Source organism: Oncorhynchus mykiss, chromosome 7 (genome assembly GCF_057628025.1).
Source record: "Oncorhynchus mykiss isolate SJ-2025 chromosome 7, ASM5762802v1, whole genome shotgun sequence".
NCBI classification, from domain to species: Eukaryota; Metazoa; Chordata; class Actinopteri; order Salmoniformes; family Salmonidae; genus Oncorhynchus; species Oncorhynchus mykiss.
In genome coordinates, this window is record NC_143028.1 from 76751253 (window position 1) to 76768171 (window position 16919).

General features: G+C 41.0%; 1 protein-coding gene across 1 annotated transcript in view; it reads left to right on the forward strand.

Annotated features, from left to right (window-relative positions):
* The window catches only part of LOC110529049 (semaphorin-3D), a 147607-nt gene extending 131073 nt beyond the window's left edge, over positions 1 to 16534 (forward strand). The window contains exons 13-18 of the mRNA XM_036984222.2: positions 180 to 268; positions 2307 to 2348; positions 3918 to 4075; positions 6791 to 6855; positions 9957 to 10090; positions 11870 to 16534. Coding sequence (XP_036840117.2) covers positions 180 to 268; positions 2307 to 2348; positions 3918 to 4075; positions 6791 to 6855; positions 9957 to 10090; positions 11870 to 12328 — 947 coding nt within the window. The 3' untranslated portion in view covers positions 12329 to 16534. The remainder of the gene's footprint in view (positions 1 to 179; positions 269 to 2306; positions 2349 to 3917; positions 4076 to 6790; positions 6856 to 9956; positions 10091 to 11869) is intronic.
* The last annotated feature ends 385 nt before the right edge of the window (positions 16535 to 16919 follow it).

Below are 16919 nucleotides of genomic sequence, written 5' to 3' on the forward strand. Positions count from 1 at the left end.
CAGGGTGGTTGCTATGACAGGGTGGTTGCTATGCCATAGGGACTTTTAACCCACCGTTTTCATTTGAAGGTAACTTGCTGCATAAGACATCAAGTGTAATTGGTTGTTGTTACCTGCGTAGGAAAATCATATACACACCTGTCGCTCAGTTACTTCCTGCTTTTCTCCCTCCTCTTCAGATGATGGCAAGGTGCTGAAAGTGGTGTCTGTCCCCAAAGACAACTGGGAGACTGAGGAGATCATTCTGGAGGAGCTGATTGTCTTTCAGGTGAGATGCCTGCTAGGGTTTAATTAACCATAACATATTATCTGATGTGATCTACTACCAACCAGGGTTGGGGTCAATTAATTCCATTTCAATACCTCTCAATTCAGGAAGGACACTGAAATTACAATTCCAATCTTCTTCAATCCTTTTCAATAAAGAATATGTAGATTTTGAATGTGGTTTATTTTATGAATTGACTTGAATTGAAATGGAATTGACCCCCAACCCTTTTACCAACTCAGACGATTAAACTGCTAAAGTTTCAACTTCAGGAGGAATAGAAAGTACATCTGAAATAGGCCCAGTCCACAAACATTTACTGTACCTCACAGGAAGTACATCTGAAATAGGCCCAGTCCAGAAACATTACTGTACCTCACAGGAAGTACATCTGAAATAGGCCCAGTCCAGAAACATTTACTGTACCTCACAGGAAGTACATGTAGATCTGACAGAAATGAATAGGTAATAGTAGCTCCACCTTGTCCTCCGATAGACTATGTTGGAATTATAGACTGCTAGCAATTTGATTGGCAGACTAATAGGAAATTCCACCATAGTATGCCAATCAAATTCTCTCAGATCTACAGGAGTTCCTAGGAGTAAAGACTAGGAGATAAGGCCTAGGGGTAGGGACTAGGAGATAAGGCCTAGGGGCTAGGAGATTAGGGGTAGGGACTAGGAGATAAGGCCTAGGGACTAAGAGACAAGGCCTAGGGGTAGGAACTAGGAGACAAGGCCTAGGGGTAGGGACTAGGAGGTAAGGCCTATGGACTAGGAGATAAGGGATAGAGGATAAGGCCTAGAGGTAGGGACTAGGAGATAAGGCCTAGGGGTAGGGACTAGGAGATAAGGCCTAGGGGTAGGGACTAGGAGATAAAGCCTAGGAGCTAGGAATTAAGGCCTGGGGGCATGGAGATAAGGCCTCGGGGAAAGGAGATGACCTGCCTGCCGTGTCATCTGTTCTGAGATCAGCACTGACTGTTGTTTCCATTGGGGCAATCACATACTTGACCAGAATAACCAACTAACCCCCTAAGAGGAAAAACAGATACAGACCCATTTTTCCCAGGGTCTCCCAAATAAATAGACAGACTATCTCCTATTAGGGAAGAAGAGAACAGGGAGCGAAGTGTGGAACAACAACAACACAGGACAAGATGGCCGTGTGTATTTATTGGAGTTAAGCTACATAATCCTCTCTTAACAAACAAGAGGATGAATGTCAGGGCCAGTATTCACAGTCAGAGTCTCAGAGTAGGAGACGTTGATCTAGGAATCATTTTTTTGCCTTTCATAATGAATACGATCCTATGGACACGGGGACCTGATCTTTGTGAATTCGTGCTCCGACTAAGACAAAAACCTGACTGTATCCTCTTTGGATAGGGTTGAACCACAAACATACTTATACATGACATCATTGGGTTTAACATGGGAGGTTTTAGGGGGGAGGGTTGACTTCGATATGACCTGGCAGTGTCAGGCCTTGGGTAGGATGTTAACCACATAGCTCATTAGACTGGGTTGGGGTTAATACACAGAGTTTGAGAGTGGCAATGAGTCTTCCTGAGGGAAGAACTGAGGTCCATGTGTGTGTGTCAGCGTGTGTGTGCGTGTGTCTCGGTGTGTGTGTGAGTTAGCTAGCTAGCTAAGAGAATGTGTGTGTGTGTGGCCTGCGCCTGGCAGAGAGTTAGCTAGCTAGCTAAGAGAATGTGTGTATGTGAGGAGACATATGATAGCAAGGTTATCGTCCCCATCCTTCTAAAGGCTATCTGAATAGGATGCAGCTCACTTGGACTGTCAGGGGTCACTGACTCCCAATGACACCATGTTTAAAAGAACCTCTGACATGATGTTGGTAATGGTGAGCCTTGGTATGTGGATTCTCTAGAGCAGAACACACACACACGCACACACACACGCACACACACGCGCGGACACATATACGCACACACACGTGCACACACACACACACAAAATATTGTCTTGTGTGATGTCGACCTGTGTGTTAAACCATTGTGTTCTGATCCTGCAGACTCAGGCCCCCATCCTTAACATGGAGCTGTCTACCAAAAGAGTAAGTCTGCTGTGTGCGAGTGTGTGTGTGTGTGTGTGTGCACGTGCGTTTGTGTGTGTGTGTGTGTGTGTGTGTGTGTGTGTGTGTGTGTGTGTGTACACGTGTGTGTACACGTGTGTGTCCGCGTGTGAGTGTGTGTGAGTGTGTGTACGTGTGTGTGTGAGTGTGTGGGTGGTCATCCTCAGTTAATAGTAAATGTAGCAGTAACATACCATTCCAGTAATGATTACAAACAAATAGATGATTGATTTGCGTATAGGAACTTTAGCGCTGTTTACACATAGTTTCTCCAGCAGTAGACTCCTCTCAGAGTACGTTGGGAAGAGACTTGAAAAATCACATCAAATCCAGATTCTATGTGTTTTAAATACATCAAATCACATTTCATTTTTTTGACACATGCGCCGATGAATGCTTACTTACAAACCCTTCACCAACAACGCAGTTCAAGAAATATAGTTAGAATATATTTACTAAATAAACTAAAGTAAAAAAATATAATAATTAAAAGTAACACAATAAAATAACAATTATTTATTTATCAAGGCAAGTCAGTTAAGAACAAATTCATATATTCAATGACGGCCTAGGATTGGGTTAACTGGTCTAGGAACAGTGGGTTAACTGGTCTAGGAACAGTGGGTCTACTGGTCTAGGAACAGTGGGTTAAGGGATTTGAACTTGTAACCTTTCGGTTACTAGTCCAACACTCTAACCACTAGGCTACCCTGCCGCCCCAATAATGAGGCTATATACGGCAGGGGGTTACTGGTTAGTTAAGGTCATTTGTACATGTACAGTAGGTAGGGGTAAAGTGACTATAGATAATAACAAAAGAGAAGCAGCACTGTAAAACAAAGGGGGGGGGGGGGGTCAAATGAACCAGTCTGGGCCATTTGATTAAATACTCAGCAGTCTAATGGCTTGGGGGTAGATACTCTTTGCAGAAGTAGGGTTTCAGATGTTTTCGGGAAAGATGGACAGGGACTCTGCTGTCCTAGCCGTTTCCACCATTGGGGGTGACAGGACAGAGAAGAGCTTGGACTGGGCTGAGCGGGAGCTGCCCTCCTGTAGGGGGCGGGGAGGGTCAAGAGACCAGAGATGGCAGAATGGAGTGCTCGGGTTGGAGTGTAGTGTTTGAGCATAGCCTGAAGGTGGGGAGGGGCAGTTCCTCTTGCTGCTCCGTAGGTAAACACCATAGTCTTGTAGTGGATGTGAACTTCGACTGGAAGTCAGTGGAGTGTACGGAGGAGCGGAGTGGGAGAACTTGGGAAGGTTGAACACCAGGTCAGCATTCTGGATAAGTTGCAGGGATTTGATGACAAACAGAGAGTTGCAGTAGTTCAGACGGGAGATGACAAGTGCCTGGATTAGGACGCCCAGCCCCGAGAGGGTGATGAGGAGGCAGAGCCTGAGACGCCCAGCCCTGAGAGGGTGGAGAGGAGGATCATTACTGTGGCACTTTTAGCAGCACTATGACAATTCAATATAATTCAATAGGAATCAATTACATGAATTAAAAGTACATTCAATTGAGTTAAATCCTCTCCCCTGTTTGTGTGTCTACAGCAACAGGTGTATGTAAGCAGTGATGAGGGAGTGGTCCAGTTACCACTGCAGAGGTGTCAGCTGTACGGTAGAGACTGTGCTGACTGCTGTCTGGCCAGAGACCCTTACTGTGCCTGGGATGGGAACACATGCAACCGATACTTCCCCAGCAACAAGAGGTAACTACTCTACTTAGTTTAAAAGGCCAACACAGCAATATTGATCTCCACATCCAGTCTTTTTACTATTATAGTAGAAAACCAATAACATCAAACATACAATTTAACATAATAATAACATCTAACATTTAAGAGTCTTGCTATTATCTTATTACTGTGTTTGACAATAAAATACACATTTATGTTGTAACATATGTATAATAAAGTACCGTTGTGTTATATTGTGTTGTATCATGTTTTATTGTGTTGTATTGTGTCATGTTGTATTGTGTTGTATTGTGTTGTGTTGTATCATGTTGTATTGTGTTGTATTGTATCATGTTGTATTGTGTTGTATTATGTTGTATTGTATCATGTTGTGTTGTATTGTATTGTGTTGGATCATATTGTATTGTATCATGTTGTATTGTGTTGTATCATGTTGTATTGTATCATGTTGTATTGTATCATGGTGTATTGTGTTGTATTGTGTTGTATCATGTTGTATTGTGTTGTATCATGTTGTATTGTATCATGTTGTGTTGTATCATGTTGTGTTGTACTGTATTGTGTTGTATCATGTTGTATTGTATCATGTTGTATTGTATTGTGTTGTATTGTGTTGTATTATGTTGTATTGTATCATGTTGTGTTGTATTGTATTGTGTTGGATCATATTGTATTGTATCATGTTGTATTGTGTTGTATCATGTTGTATTGTATCATGTTGTATTGTATTGTGTTGTATTGTATTGTGTTGTATCATGTTGTATTGTATCGTATTGTATTGTGTTGTATCATGTTGTATTGTATCATGTTGTATTGTATCGTGTTGTATTGTATTGTTTTGTATCATGTTGTATTGTATTGTGTTGTATCATGTTGTATTGTATCATGTTGTATTGTATCGTGTTGTATTGTATTGTATCATGTTTTATTGTGTTGTATCATGTTGTATTGTATCATGTTGTGTTATATTGTGTTGTATCATGTTTTATTGTATTGTATCATGTTGTATTGTATTGTATCATGTTTTATTGTATTGTATCGTGTTGTATTGTATTGTATCATGTTGTTTTGTATCATGTTGTATTGTATTGTATCATGTTGTATTGTATTGTATCATGTTGTATTGTGTTGTATCATGTTGTATTGTATCATGTTGTGTTGTATTGTATCATGTTGTATTGTATTGTGTTGTATCATGTTGTATTGTATCATGTTGTATTGTATCATGTTGTGTTGTATTGTGTTGTATCATGTTGTATTGTATCATGTTGTATTGTATTGTATCATGTTGTATTGTATTGTGTTGTATCATGTTGTATTGTATCATGTTTTATTGTATCATGTTGTGTTGTATTGTGTTGTATCATGTTGTATTGTATCATGTTGTATTGTATTGTATCATGTTGTATTGTATTGTGTTGTATCATGTTGTATTGTATTGTGTTGTATCATGTTGTATTGTATCATGTTTTATTGTATCATGTTGTGTTGTATTGTATTGTATTGTATCATGTTGTATTGTATCATGTTGTATTGTATCATGTTGTATTGTATTGTATCATGTTGTATTGTATCATGTTGTATTGTATCATGTTGTATTGTATTGTATCATGTTGTATTGTATTGTGTTGTATCATGTTGTATTGTATTGTGTTGTATCATGTTGTATTGTATCATGTTTTATTGTATCATGTTGTATTGTATTGTGTTGTATCATGTTGTATTGTATCATGTTTTATTGTATCATGTTGTGTTGTATTGTATTGTATCATGTTGTATTGTATCATGTTGTATTGTATCATGTTGTGTTGTATTGTGTTGTATCATGTTGTATTGTATCATGTTGTATTGTATCATGTTGTGTTGTATTGTGTCGTATCATGTTGTTTTGTATCATGTTGTGTTGAATCATGTTGTATTGTGTTGTATCATGTTGTATTGTATTGTGTCGTATCATGTTGTATTGTATCATGTTGTATTGTATCATGTTGTATTGTATTGTGTTGTATCATGTTGTATTGTATCATGTTGTATTGTATCATGTTGTGTTGTATTGTGTCGTATCATGTTGTTTTGTATCATGTTGTGTTGAATCATGTTGTATTGTGTTGTATCATGTTGTATTGTATTGTGTCGTATCATGTTGTATTGTATCATGCTGTGTTGAATCATGTTGTATTGTGTTGTATCATGTTGTATTGTATAATGTTGTGTTGTATCATGTTGTATTGTGTTGTATCATGTTGTATTGTATCATGCTGTGTTGTCTCATGTTGTATTGTGTTGTATCATGTTGTATTGTGTTGTATCATGTTGTATTGTGTTGTATCATGTTGTATTGTATAATGTTGTGTTGTATCATGTTGTATTGTGTTGTATCATGTTGTATTGTATCATGCTGTGTTGTATCATGTTGTATTGTATAATGTTGTGTTGTATCATGTTGTAGTGTATCATGTTGTATTGTGTTGTATTATGTTGTATTGTATCATGTTGTATTGTGTTGTATCGTGTTGTGTTGTATTGTATCATGTTGTATTGTGTTGTATTGTATCATGTTGTGTTGTATTTTTTTGTTTGTGAAGCCCGGGAAGAGTTGCTGTTGCTAAATCAACAGCTAAGGGGGTTCCAAACAAATTAACAAACAAACTTACTGCCACAGTCTAAAGCTGTCAGAGTTATGACATGATTATGACACCCAGACTGTCTGCTATCTTATCTCCTCAGGCGAGCTCGGCGCCAGGACGTGAAACACGGGGATCCGATGAGCCAGTGTTACGACGCAGAAGACGGTGTGTGTGTGTGTGTGTGTGTGTACGGGGCTACAATGAGCCAGTGTTGCGATATAGGACAAGTTACAGAAATGAACACTAAATGTTTATATGTACTGTATGTCTCTGGTTGCAGCCAGCCTCAGTTCACTAGGCTCCTATGACCATGTCTGATGTGACTCATCTCAGTTCACTAGGCTCCTATGACCATGCCTGATGTAACTCATCTCAGTTCACTAGGCTCCTATGACCATGTCTGATGTAACTCATCTCAGTTCACTAGGCTCCTATGACCATGTCTGATGTGACTCATCTCAGTTCACTAGGCTCCTATGACCATGCCTGATGTAACTCATCTCAGTTCACTAGGCTCCTATGACCATGTCTGATGTAACTCATCTCAGTTCACTAGGCTCCTATGACCATGTCTGATGTGACTCATCTCAGTTCATTAGGCTCCTATGACCATGGCTGATGTGACTCATCTCAGTTCACTAGGCTCCTATGACCATGTCTGATGTGACTCATCTCAGTTCACTAGGCTCCTATGACAATGTCTGATGTGACTCATCTCAGTTCACTAGGCTCCTATGACCATGTCTGATGTGACTCATCTCAGTTCACTAGGCTCCCATGACCATGTCTGATGTAACTCATCTCAGTTCACTAGGCTCCTATGACCATGTCTGATGTAACTCATCTCAGTTCACTAGGCTCCTATGACCATGTCTGATGTAACTCATCTCAGTTCACTAGGCTCCTATGACAATGTCTGATGTGACTCATCTCAGTTTCACTAGGCTCCTATGACCATGTCTGATGTAACTCATCTCAGTTCACTAGGCTCCTATGACCATGTCTGATGTGACTCATCTCAGTTTCACTAGGCTCCTATGACCATGTCTGATGTGACTAGGGGTGGAAGGTAGCCTAGTGGTCAGAGCGTTGGGCCAGTAACCGAAAGGTTGCTGGCTTGAATCCCAGAGCTGACAAGGTACAAATCTGTCGTTCTGCCCCTGAACAAGGCACTGTTCATAGGCCGTCATTGTAAAATAAGAATTTCTTCCTAACTGACTAGCCTAGTTAAATGTAAAAAAAAAAAAATGAATTTAGTTCACTTAGCGCTTCATCTTAGCTCATGATACTGTATATTCGTAGAGGCAGTTGCAGTTGCCCCCTCCCCTTCCCAAATTAGAAAATGATTTGATATCTTACGCATCCCGTTGTATCAAGACAAATCTACACATCCCGTTGTATCAACACATCCCGTAGTGTCAAGACAAATCTACACATCCCGTTGTATCTACACATCCCGTAGTGTCAAGACAAATCTACACATCCCGTTGTATCAAGACAAATCTACACATCCCGTAGTATCTACACATCCCGTTGTGTCAAGAAAAATCTACACATCCCGTTGTGTCAAGACAAATCTACACATCCCGTTGTGTCAAGACAAATCTACACATCCCGTTGTATCTACACATCCCGTAGTGTCAAGACAAATCTACACATCCCGTTGTATCTACACATCCCGTAGTGTCAAGACAAATCTACACATCCCGTTGTATCTACACATCCCGTTGTGTCAAGACAAATCTAAACATCCCGTTGTATCAAGACAAATCTACACATCCCGTAGTATCTACACATCCCGTTGTGTCAAGAAAAATCTACACATCCCGTTGTGTCAAGACAAATCTACACATCCCGTTGTATCTACACATCCCGTAGTATCAAGACAAATCTACACATCCCGTTGTATCAAGACAAATCTACACATCCCGTTGTATCTACACATCCCGTAGTATCTACACATCCCGTTGTATCAAGACAAATCTACACATCCCGTTGTATCTACACATCCCGTTGTATCAAGACAAATCTACACATCCAGTTGTATCTACGCATCCCGTTGTATCAAGACAAATCTACACATCCGTTAGTGTCAAGACAAATCTACACATCCCGTAGTATCTACACATCCCGTTGTATCTACACATCCCGTAGTATCTACACATCCCGTTGTATCAAGACAAATCTACACATCCAGTTGTATCTACGCATCCCGTTGTATCAAGACAAATCTACACATCCGTTAGTGTCAAGACAAATCTACACATCCCGTTGTATCTACACATCCCGTAGTATCTACACATCCCGTTGTATCAAGACAAATCTACACATCCCGTTGTATCTACACATCCCGTTGTATCTACACATCCCGTTGTATCTACACATCCCGTTGTATCAAGACAAATCTACACATCCCGTTGTATCTACACATCCCGTAGTATCTACACATCCCGTTGTATCTACACATCCCGTAGTATCTACACATCCCGTTGTATCTACACATCCCGTAGTATCTACACATCCCGTTGTATCAAGACAAATCTACACATCCCGTTGTATCTACACATCCCGTTGTATCAAGACAAATCTACACATCCCGTAGTATCTACACATCCAGTTGTATCTACGCATCCCGTTGTATCAAGACAAATCTACACATCCAGTTGTATCTACGCATCCCGTTGTATCAAGACAAATCTACACATCCCGTTGTATCTACACATCCCGTAGTATCTACACATCCCGTTGTATCAAGACAAATCTACACATCCAGTTGTATCTACGCATCCCGTTGTATCAAGACAAATCTACACATCCGTTAGTGTCAAGACAAATCTACACATCCCGTTGTATCTACACATCCCGTTGTATCTACACATCCCGTTGTGTCAAGACAAATCTACACATCATTTCAGTCATTTAGTAGACACTATCCAGAGCCACTTTACAATGTCATCTTGGAACTCAAATCACGTACTGAGACTATTACGAATGTGACTACAGCTAGAGGATCTTCATTTGATCACCTTATGGCAGGATAACTAAATATTGTAGTGTATTTTAGATTTAATAAGGCTTCTCGAAGTTTGTCATTTCTACTTTGAAATGTCAAGCTTGATTTTCCATTACAACATTTTTTATCAAACCCTACAAAATTATAAATGTATTATAATACACATAATAATTCACTAATTCTGTAGCAAACTGGCTCAAATTAAGATCCTACATCTGTACTACAAAACTCTCATCGTCCTGTTCTTTTGCAGGTTCTGAGTCGGTGGAGGTGAAGATGGTATACGGAGTGGAGAGTAACTCAACCTTCCTAGAGTGTGTACCCAGGTCCCAGCTAGCTACAGTCAAGTGGACAGTACAGCCACCACAGGTTCACACCAGCAGAGAGGTGAGAGACGGACATCTCCCCATGTTAGCTCTTTGTTCACTTTATGCTAACTAAGGCCTGGGACCTAACACACAAACTGATCATCTTTATCAACTCATCATCTGTACCGAACATTAGAACAATACAACACACATGTATTGATCACTCATTTTTAACCGAATCATTAACCACGATCACATCCACAGTTTTTATGCGAGTAAAGTCAGCTGTGATGGAAACAGGTCGTTTCAGTGCAAGTTTATACACTGAGTGTACAAAACATTAGGAACACCTGCTCTTTCCATGACATAAATTGACTAGGTGAAAGCTATGATCCCTTATTGATGTCTCTTGTTAAATACACTTCAATCAGTGTAGATGAAGGAGAGGAGACAGGTTGAAGAAGGATTTTTAAGCCTTGAGACATTTGAGACATTCATTGTGTATGTGTGCCATTCAGACGGTGACTGGGCAAGACGACATATTTAAGTGCCTTTGAGCAGGCGCACTGGTTTGTGTCAAGAACTGCAACGCTGCTGGGTTTTTCAGACTCAACAGTTTCCCGTGTGTATCAAGAATGGTCCACCACCCAAAGGACATCCAGCCAACTTGACACAACTGTGGTTTGAGTGAGTCAAGAACAGCACCGGAGTCAATATGGGCCAGCATCCCTGTGGAATGTTTTCGACACCTTGTAGAGTGCCCCTCAACGAACTGAGGCTGTTCTGAGGACAAAAAGGGGGATGGAACTCAATATTAGAGAGGTGTTAGAAAGGTGTTAGGAAGGTGTTAGGAAGGTGTTAGGAAGGTGCCAACAGATCATTTGTGCGTTTGACATGGTGGAATATTTTTCTGTCGGTAAAATAATGAGAGAAATGGTGGTGGTAGTAAACTTGGAGTCAAGCCATGACATGTTGTGTGGTCCTCCCTCTACACGACTCGTCAGGAAACCATGCTGTTTATTAGGCTACAGGTGAAATAAGGTTAAATGTTTCCCGCACAGCTTACCCGCAGAGCCTAACTGCAGAGCCTACCCGCACAGCCTACCCACAGAGCCTACCCGCACAGCCTACCCGCAGAGCTTACCCGCACAGCCTACCCACAGAGCTTACCCGCACAGCCTACCCGCAGAGCTTACCCGCACAGCCTACCCGCAGAGCTTACCCGCACAGCCTACCCACAGAACCTACCCGCACAGCCTACCCGCAGAGCTTACCCGCACAGCCTACCCACAGAGCTTACCCGCACAGCCTACCCGCAGAGCTTACCCGCACAGCCTACCCGCAGAGCTTACCCGCACAGCCTACCCGCAGAGCTTACCCGCACAGCCTACCCACAGAGCTTACCCGCACAGCCTACCCGCAGAGCTTACCCGCACAGCCTACCCGCAGAGCCTACCCGTGCTCTATCTGCGAGTTGTTGGCTAGAGCACACGTGACAAGACCAATGTAGGCACATTTACTATTTAACGCAACAGATTTTTGTGACTAAATTATCGGTAAGAGTGGAAAATGAGATGGAAACACATTTAACCTTGGAAACCTTTTTAGATGTTTATTTGTTACATGAAAACTTGAGCGGAAAATAACATTTTTGTGATGTCCTTTACGTCGTAAACACACTGACTTTTGTTTGCAAGAACCACCAATATACCACTGGTGGGAAAATGTAGATGTTTTCTATCTGCAGAGTTTAGAATATCCGCATGAAAATCTGTTGCCAATTGGCTGGAAGCTAATATTGACTAATATTCATCTAATAATCAACCTTTTCTTGTCTTGCCCTGCTGTCCTCGTTCAGATGCTCCAGAGCGAGGATCGTATGGTCCACATGAAGCGGGGTCTCCTGGTGCAGCGGCTGGAGCCAGGGGACGCTGGCCTCTACAGCTGTACCACGCTGGAGCACTCCTTCTCCCAGGTCCTGGCCCGCTACAACCTCCAGGTCATACCCCAGCAGAGCATGACAGCATCCCAGGCCAAGGCAGCTGATCCTGGTGCTGGGGGAGCAGGACTGAGGTGGGGTCATGGAGGTCCTGGGAGCCACGCCCAGAGCCACGCCCAGCTCTTCAGGAATTATAAGGACCTGCACATGATGGGCGCAGCTAGTATGAGCATGGACGAGTACTGTGAGCAGATGTGGCACCGGGAGAAGAAGAGGCAGCAGAAGCTGCGTCAGCTCAAGTGGAAACAGACCCAGGTGGACAACCGCAAGGCCAGAGTGAGACGGCACGACTCCACTGAGGACATCACCATACAATGACCTACGGACGGGGAGGGACAAGAGACTTTTGGTTTGCGTCTGAAATGTCACCCTAGTTCCTATAGAGTGCACTGCTTTGGACCAGGGTCCATAAGCCTAAGGTAGTGCACTTTAAAGGGGATCGAGGGCTATTGTAGATGTAGCTCTGGAGATGAAGGGAATGTGTGCAGCAAGACCTCAGTGGTGGTGCTGCACATGAGCAGACCCTTTGCTTTGAACAGATATGCTTAATATTATTATCAGTCAGTTAACCTTTTTGTCCATAGAAGTATAATTTTGATATAGATGTTCTGGATGTATATTCCTCCTGTATTCTGTATTCTGTGTAGACAGGATCGTGATGGTTCTTTTTGTACCCGGACCGACCCGTTAAAGTGTATTATTGCTCTCTGGACTGGTAGGTTTGTTTACTAAATAAAAAGCAGGCCGGACCGTTCTCCGTCTCACATGTCGAGAGGAAAAACACTGTCCAAGAACTACAACCACAGTTCTCCAAGAACTACAACCACAGGTTTCCAAGAACTACAACCACAGGTCTCCAAGAACTACAACCACAGTTGTCCCAGAACTACAACCACAGTTGTCCCAGAACTACAACCACAGGTCTCCAAGAACTACAACCACAGTTGTCCCAGAACTACAACCACAGTTGTCCAAGAACTACAACCACAGGTCTCCAAGAACTACAACCACAGTTGTCCCAGAACTACAACCACAGTTGTCCAAGAACTACAACCACAGGTCTCCAAGAACTACAACCACAGTTGTCCCAGAACTACAACCACAGTTGTCCCAGAACTACAACCACAGGTCTCCAAGAACTACAACCACAGTTGTCCCAGAACTACAACCACAGTTGTCCCAGAACTACAACCACAGGTCTCCAAGAACTACAACCACAGTTGTCCAAGAACTACAACCACAGTTGTCTCAGAACTACAACCACAGTTGTCCCAGAACTACAACCACAGTTGTCCCAGAACTACAACCACAGTTGTCCCAGAACTACAACCACAGTTGTCCCAGAACTACAACCACAGTTGTCCCAGAACTACAACCACAGGTCTCCAAGAACTACAACCACAGTTGTCCCAGAACTACAACCACAGTTGTCCAAGAACTACAACCACAGTTGTCCCAGAACTACAACCACAGTTGTCCCAGAACTACAACCACAGTGGTGGTTGTACAGTCAGTGTGTTAGACAGAGCTGTGGACAGTGTGATGTGGTTGGTCCCTTCCATCTTCCTCAGTGTCCCATTCTATGTCTTCAGACCCCCTCAGCAATACATGTTAACATATTTGCACTTACCATATTGTCATGACAGCGTTGAAATATGCTGTATGTAGAGTATGTAATGCAATGTACAGCATATACATTGAAAATATATTGTAGGGTCACTCACCTGCGTTATGGACTGTATCTACCTTGACTTAGTTTTTTCAAACACAAAACAATAATTTTTATTAACACAAATCTGTCAATGTAAAGCATTTAGATTTAGATTTTTTGTGTGTGTTTGGTTTTCACTTGTTTATCCAAACTCAGAAATAGAACCGTACAGGTAATTCATTCATACTGTACACTCTTATCTAAAACCTAAAATGGTTATTCGGCTATCCCCATAGGAGAACCCTTTGTAGAACATGGAACCATGGAACCCAAAAGGGTTCTACCCTGGAACCCAAAAGGGTTCTATCTAGTTCCAAAAAGGGTTCTACAAAGGGTTTTCCTATATGGATAGCCAAAGAACCATTTTAGGTTCTGTATATCAATTTTTTTCCCCTAAGATTGTACTCTAATACACTTTTGACATAAAATCTGTGGAATCTGTGGAATAACTCATAACTTTTCTATGGTTTTAGATGAAGTGAAGATACCTGCTTTTTTTTCTTAGAGGAATGAGAAAAACAGCTTTATGAGCAAAAAAATATATTTGCATTTGTGGTTGAAAATCATGATGAATAAGTAGGGGGGGGAACCTGAAACACACGAAGGAAGTCCGGCTCACACTAGACTTCACTCCTGGTAATCATCACAGATCTCATCATTTAACAGTAATGGGACCCGCTGGGTATCAAACCCCCTAGTGCAGTAGATTCACTAAACATAGAAACAATATGTATTTTCAACATCTTGTGCTCACTGTGAATATGGACATGTTCAACTTTGTGTCACTTGTTGTTTATCATACAGTTAGCACCATCTAGTGTTGGTTGTTGTACACTGCACAAGTAAATGACGGTAGACCACGTGTTTTATTATACAGGGCTGTCATTATTTAAGCAATAATGCAATCTATTTATTCTATGTATGTGTACTGTACACAGACTTACGATAAGAGTCAAAGCAGTATATATTATAAATCCATACTGGGAACTATTTTCAGTGAGGCACACTTTTTAATATTTGTTATTTTACACATCACGGTAGATAATGGTTTGGTGATGCATTAGGATAGAATGTATTGTAATTGCACGTGTCATAATGCTTGGCTTTTATGAGGTAAGCCTGATATCTTTATAAGGAAAGATTGGTTCCTGAATTTGGACACATTTACCGTTCTCGTCATGAGATGCTGTTAGTCTACACATTGTTGAGCTAAATAACTGCAAGTATGTCAATAAGGTATAAAAGCCACCCATTCACAGAGAACCAACTGATTAGGGGAACATGAATATGTGCTGCATTATTCTGAAGAAATATCTGAACGTAACCAATGATGTGTCTAAACCCTGGAAGGCTGGCAGCCACAGGGGGCTCTGTAATGAAGCCAATGCACAGCCATCTTGTTACTCCTCCTCCATTGTAATGAAGCCAATGCACAGCCATCTTGGCTCTCCTCCTTCATTGTAATGAAGCCAATGCACAGCCATCTTGTTACTCCTCCTCCATTGTAATGAAGCCAATGCACAGCCATCTTGGTACTCCTCCTCCATTGTAATGAAGCCAATGCACAGCCATCTTGGCTCTCCTCCTCCATTGTAATGAAGCCACCGCACAGCCATCTTGGTACTCCTCCTCCATTGTAAAAATAGATTTTGGAAGCTATAAAAATGCATTTAATAATGTCTACATTCAATTTTGACATATTTATTATATTGCAGACACCTTAATGCATACTTTTAAATTATATTTTGTGAGCTAAACTTAAAATGAAAAAATATGTCCTTATCCTTGAAACATTCAATTGAAATACTGTGGAGTTCCACTCACTACATCTCAGTGCTAGAGGTGTCACTACAGACCCTGGTTCGATTCCAAGCGGCGTAGGCAGTCATTGTAAATAAGAATTTGTTCTTAACTGACTTGTCTAGTTTAATAAAGGTTAAATAAAACATTTAAAAATGAAAAAATGTAATCCTATGGAGGACTGCTCCTACTGGGGAAGGCCAATATGGCATCCCGAAGGCTTCAAAGCCTCTCAATGACCAATGCATAGCATCCGCAATCCAGGGTTTATATACATCATTGAATGTAAGCTACACTATCCCTCTAACTGACCTTGTGCATATTGTGATGACTAACAATTTATACAATTAATTAAAACATGTTTTACACTAATGTAATGATATTTTTCTTGATTTTGTTATTTTTTTTAAATCTATAATTGTCTGGTAACAGCTCTGGTGGACATTCTTGCAGTTAGCATTCCAATTACACACTCCCTCAAAACTTGAGACATCTGTTGCATTGTGTTGTGTGACAAAACTGCACATTTCCGAGTGGCCTTTTATTGTCCCAAGCACAAGGTAATGATCAAGCTGTTTAATCAGCTTCTTGATATGCCACAACTGTCAGGTTGATGGATTATCTTGGCAATGGAGAAATGCTCAATAACAGGGGATGTAAACAAATTTGAGATAAAAAAAAAATTGTGGAACATTTCTGTCATCTTTTATTTCAGCTCATGAAACATGGGACCAACACTTTACATGCTGTGTTTATATTTTTGTTTAGTATATATTACAGAGGGTAAAGAGTATCACTACAGGATTATATCTACAGTGACTTCGGACAGTATTCACAGCCTTCAGCCCATGACTTTTTCCACATTTTAGCATGTAACAGCTTGAATGTAAAATTTGATTGAATTGAGATGTTTTGGGGGGTTGTCATTGGCCTACACACAATACCCCATATTGTCAAAGTGGAATCATGTTTTTCAAAATTGTTACAAATTAATAAAACATAAAAAGCTGAAATGTCTTGAGTCAATAAAAAAATATGCTTAACAAGTCACATAATAAGTTACATGGACTCAACGTTTACAATAATACTGTTTACCATGATTGTTAAATGACTAAACGCCTATCTCCTTATCTCACATAGGTCCCTAAATCGATCAGTGAATTTCAAGCACAGACTCAACCACAAAGACCAGGTGAGCTTTCCTAAAGTTCACAAAAAAAGGGCACCTATTGGTAGAACATTGAATTGAAACATTGAATATCCTTTTGAGATTGGTGCATTTGTAATGTTACACTACAAAGATACAAGTGCTCTTCCTAACTCAGTTGCCGGAGAGGAAGGAAACCATTCAGGGATTTCACCATGAGGCCAATGGTGACTGGATGTGATATAACTGAT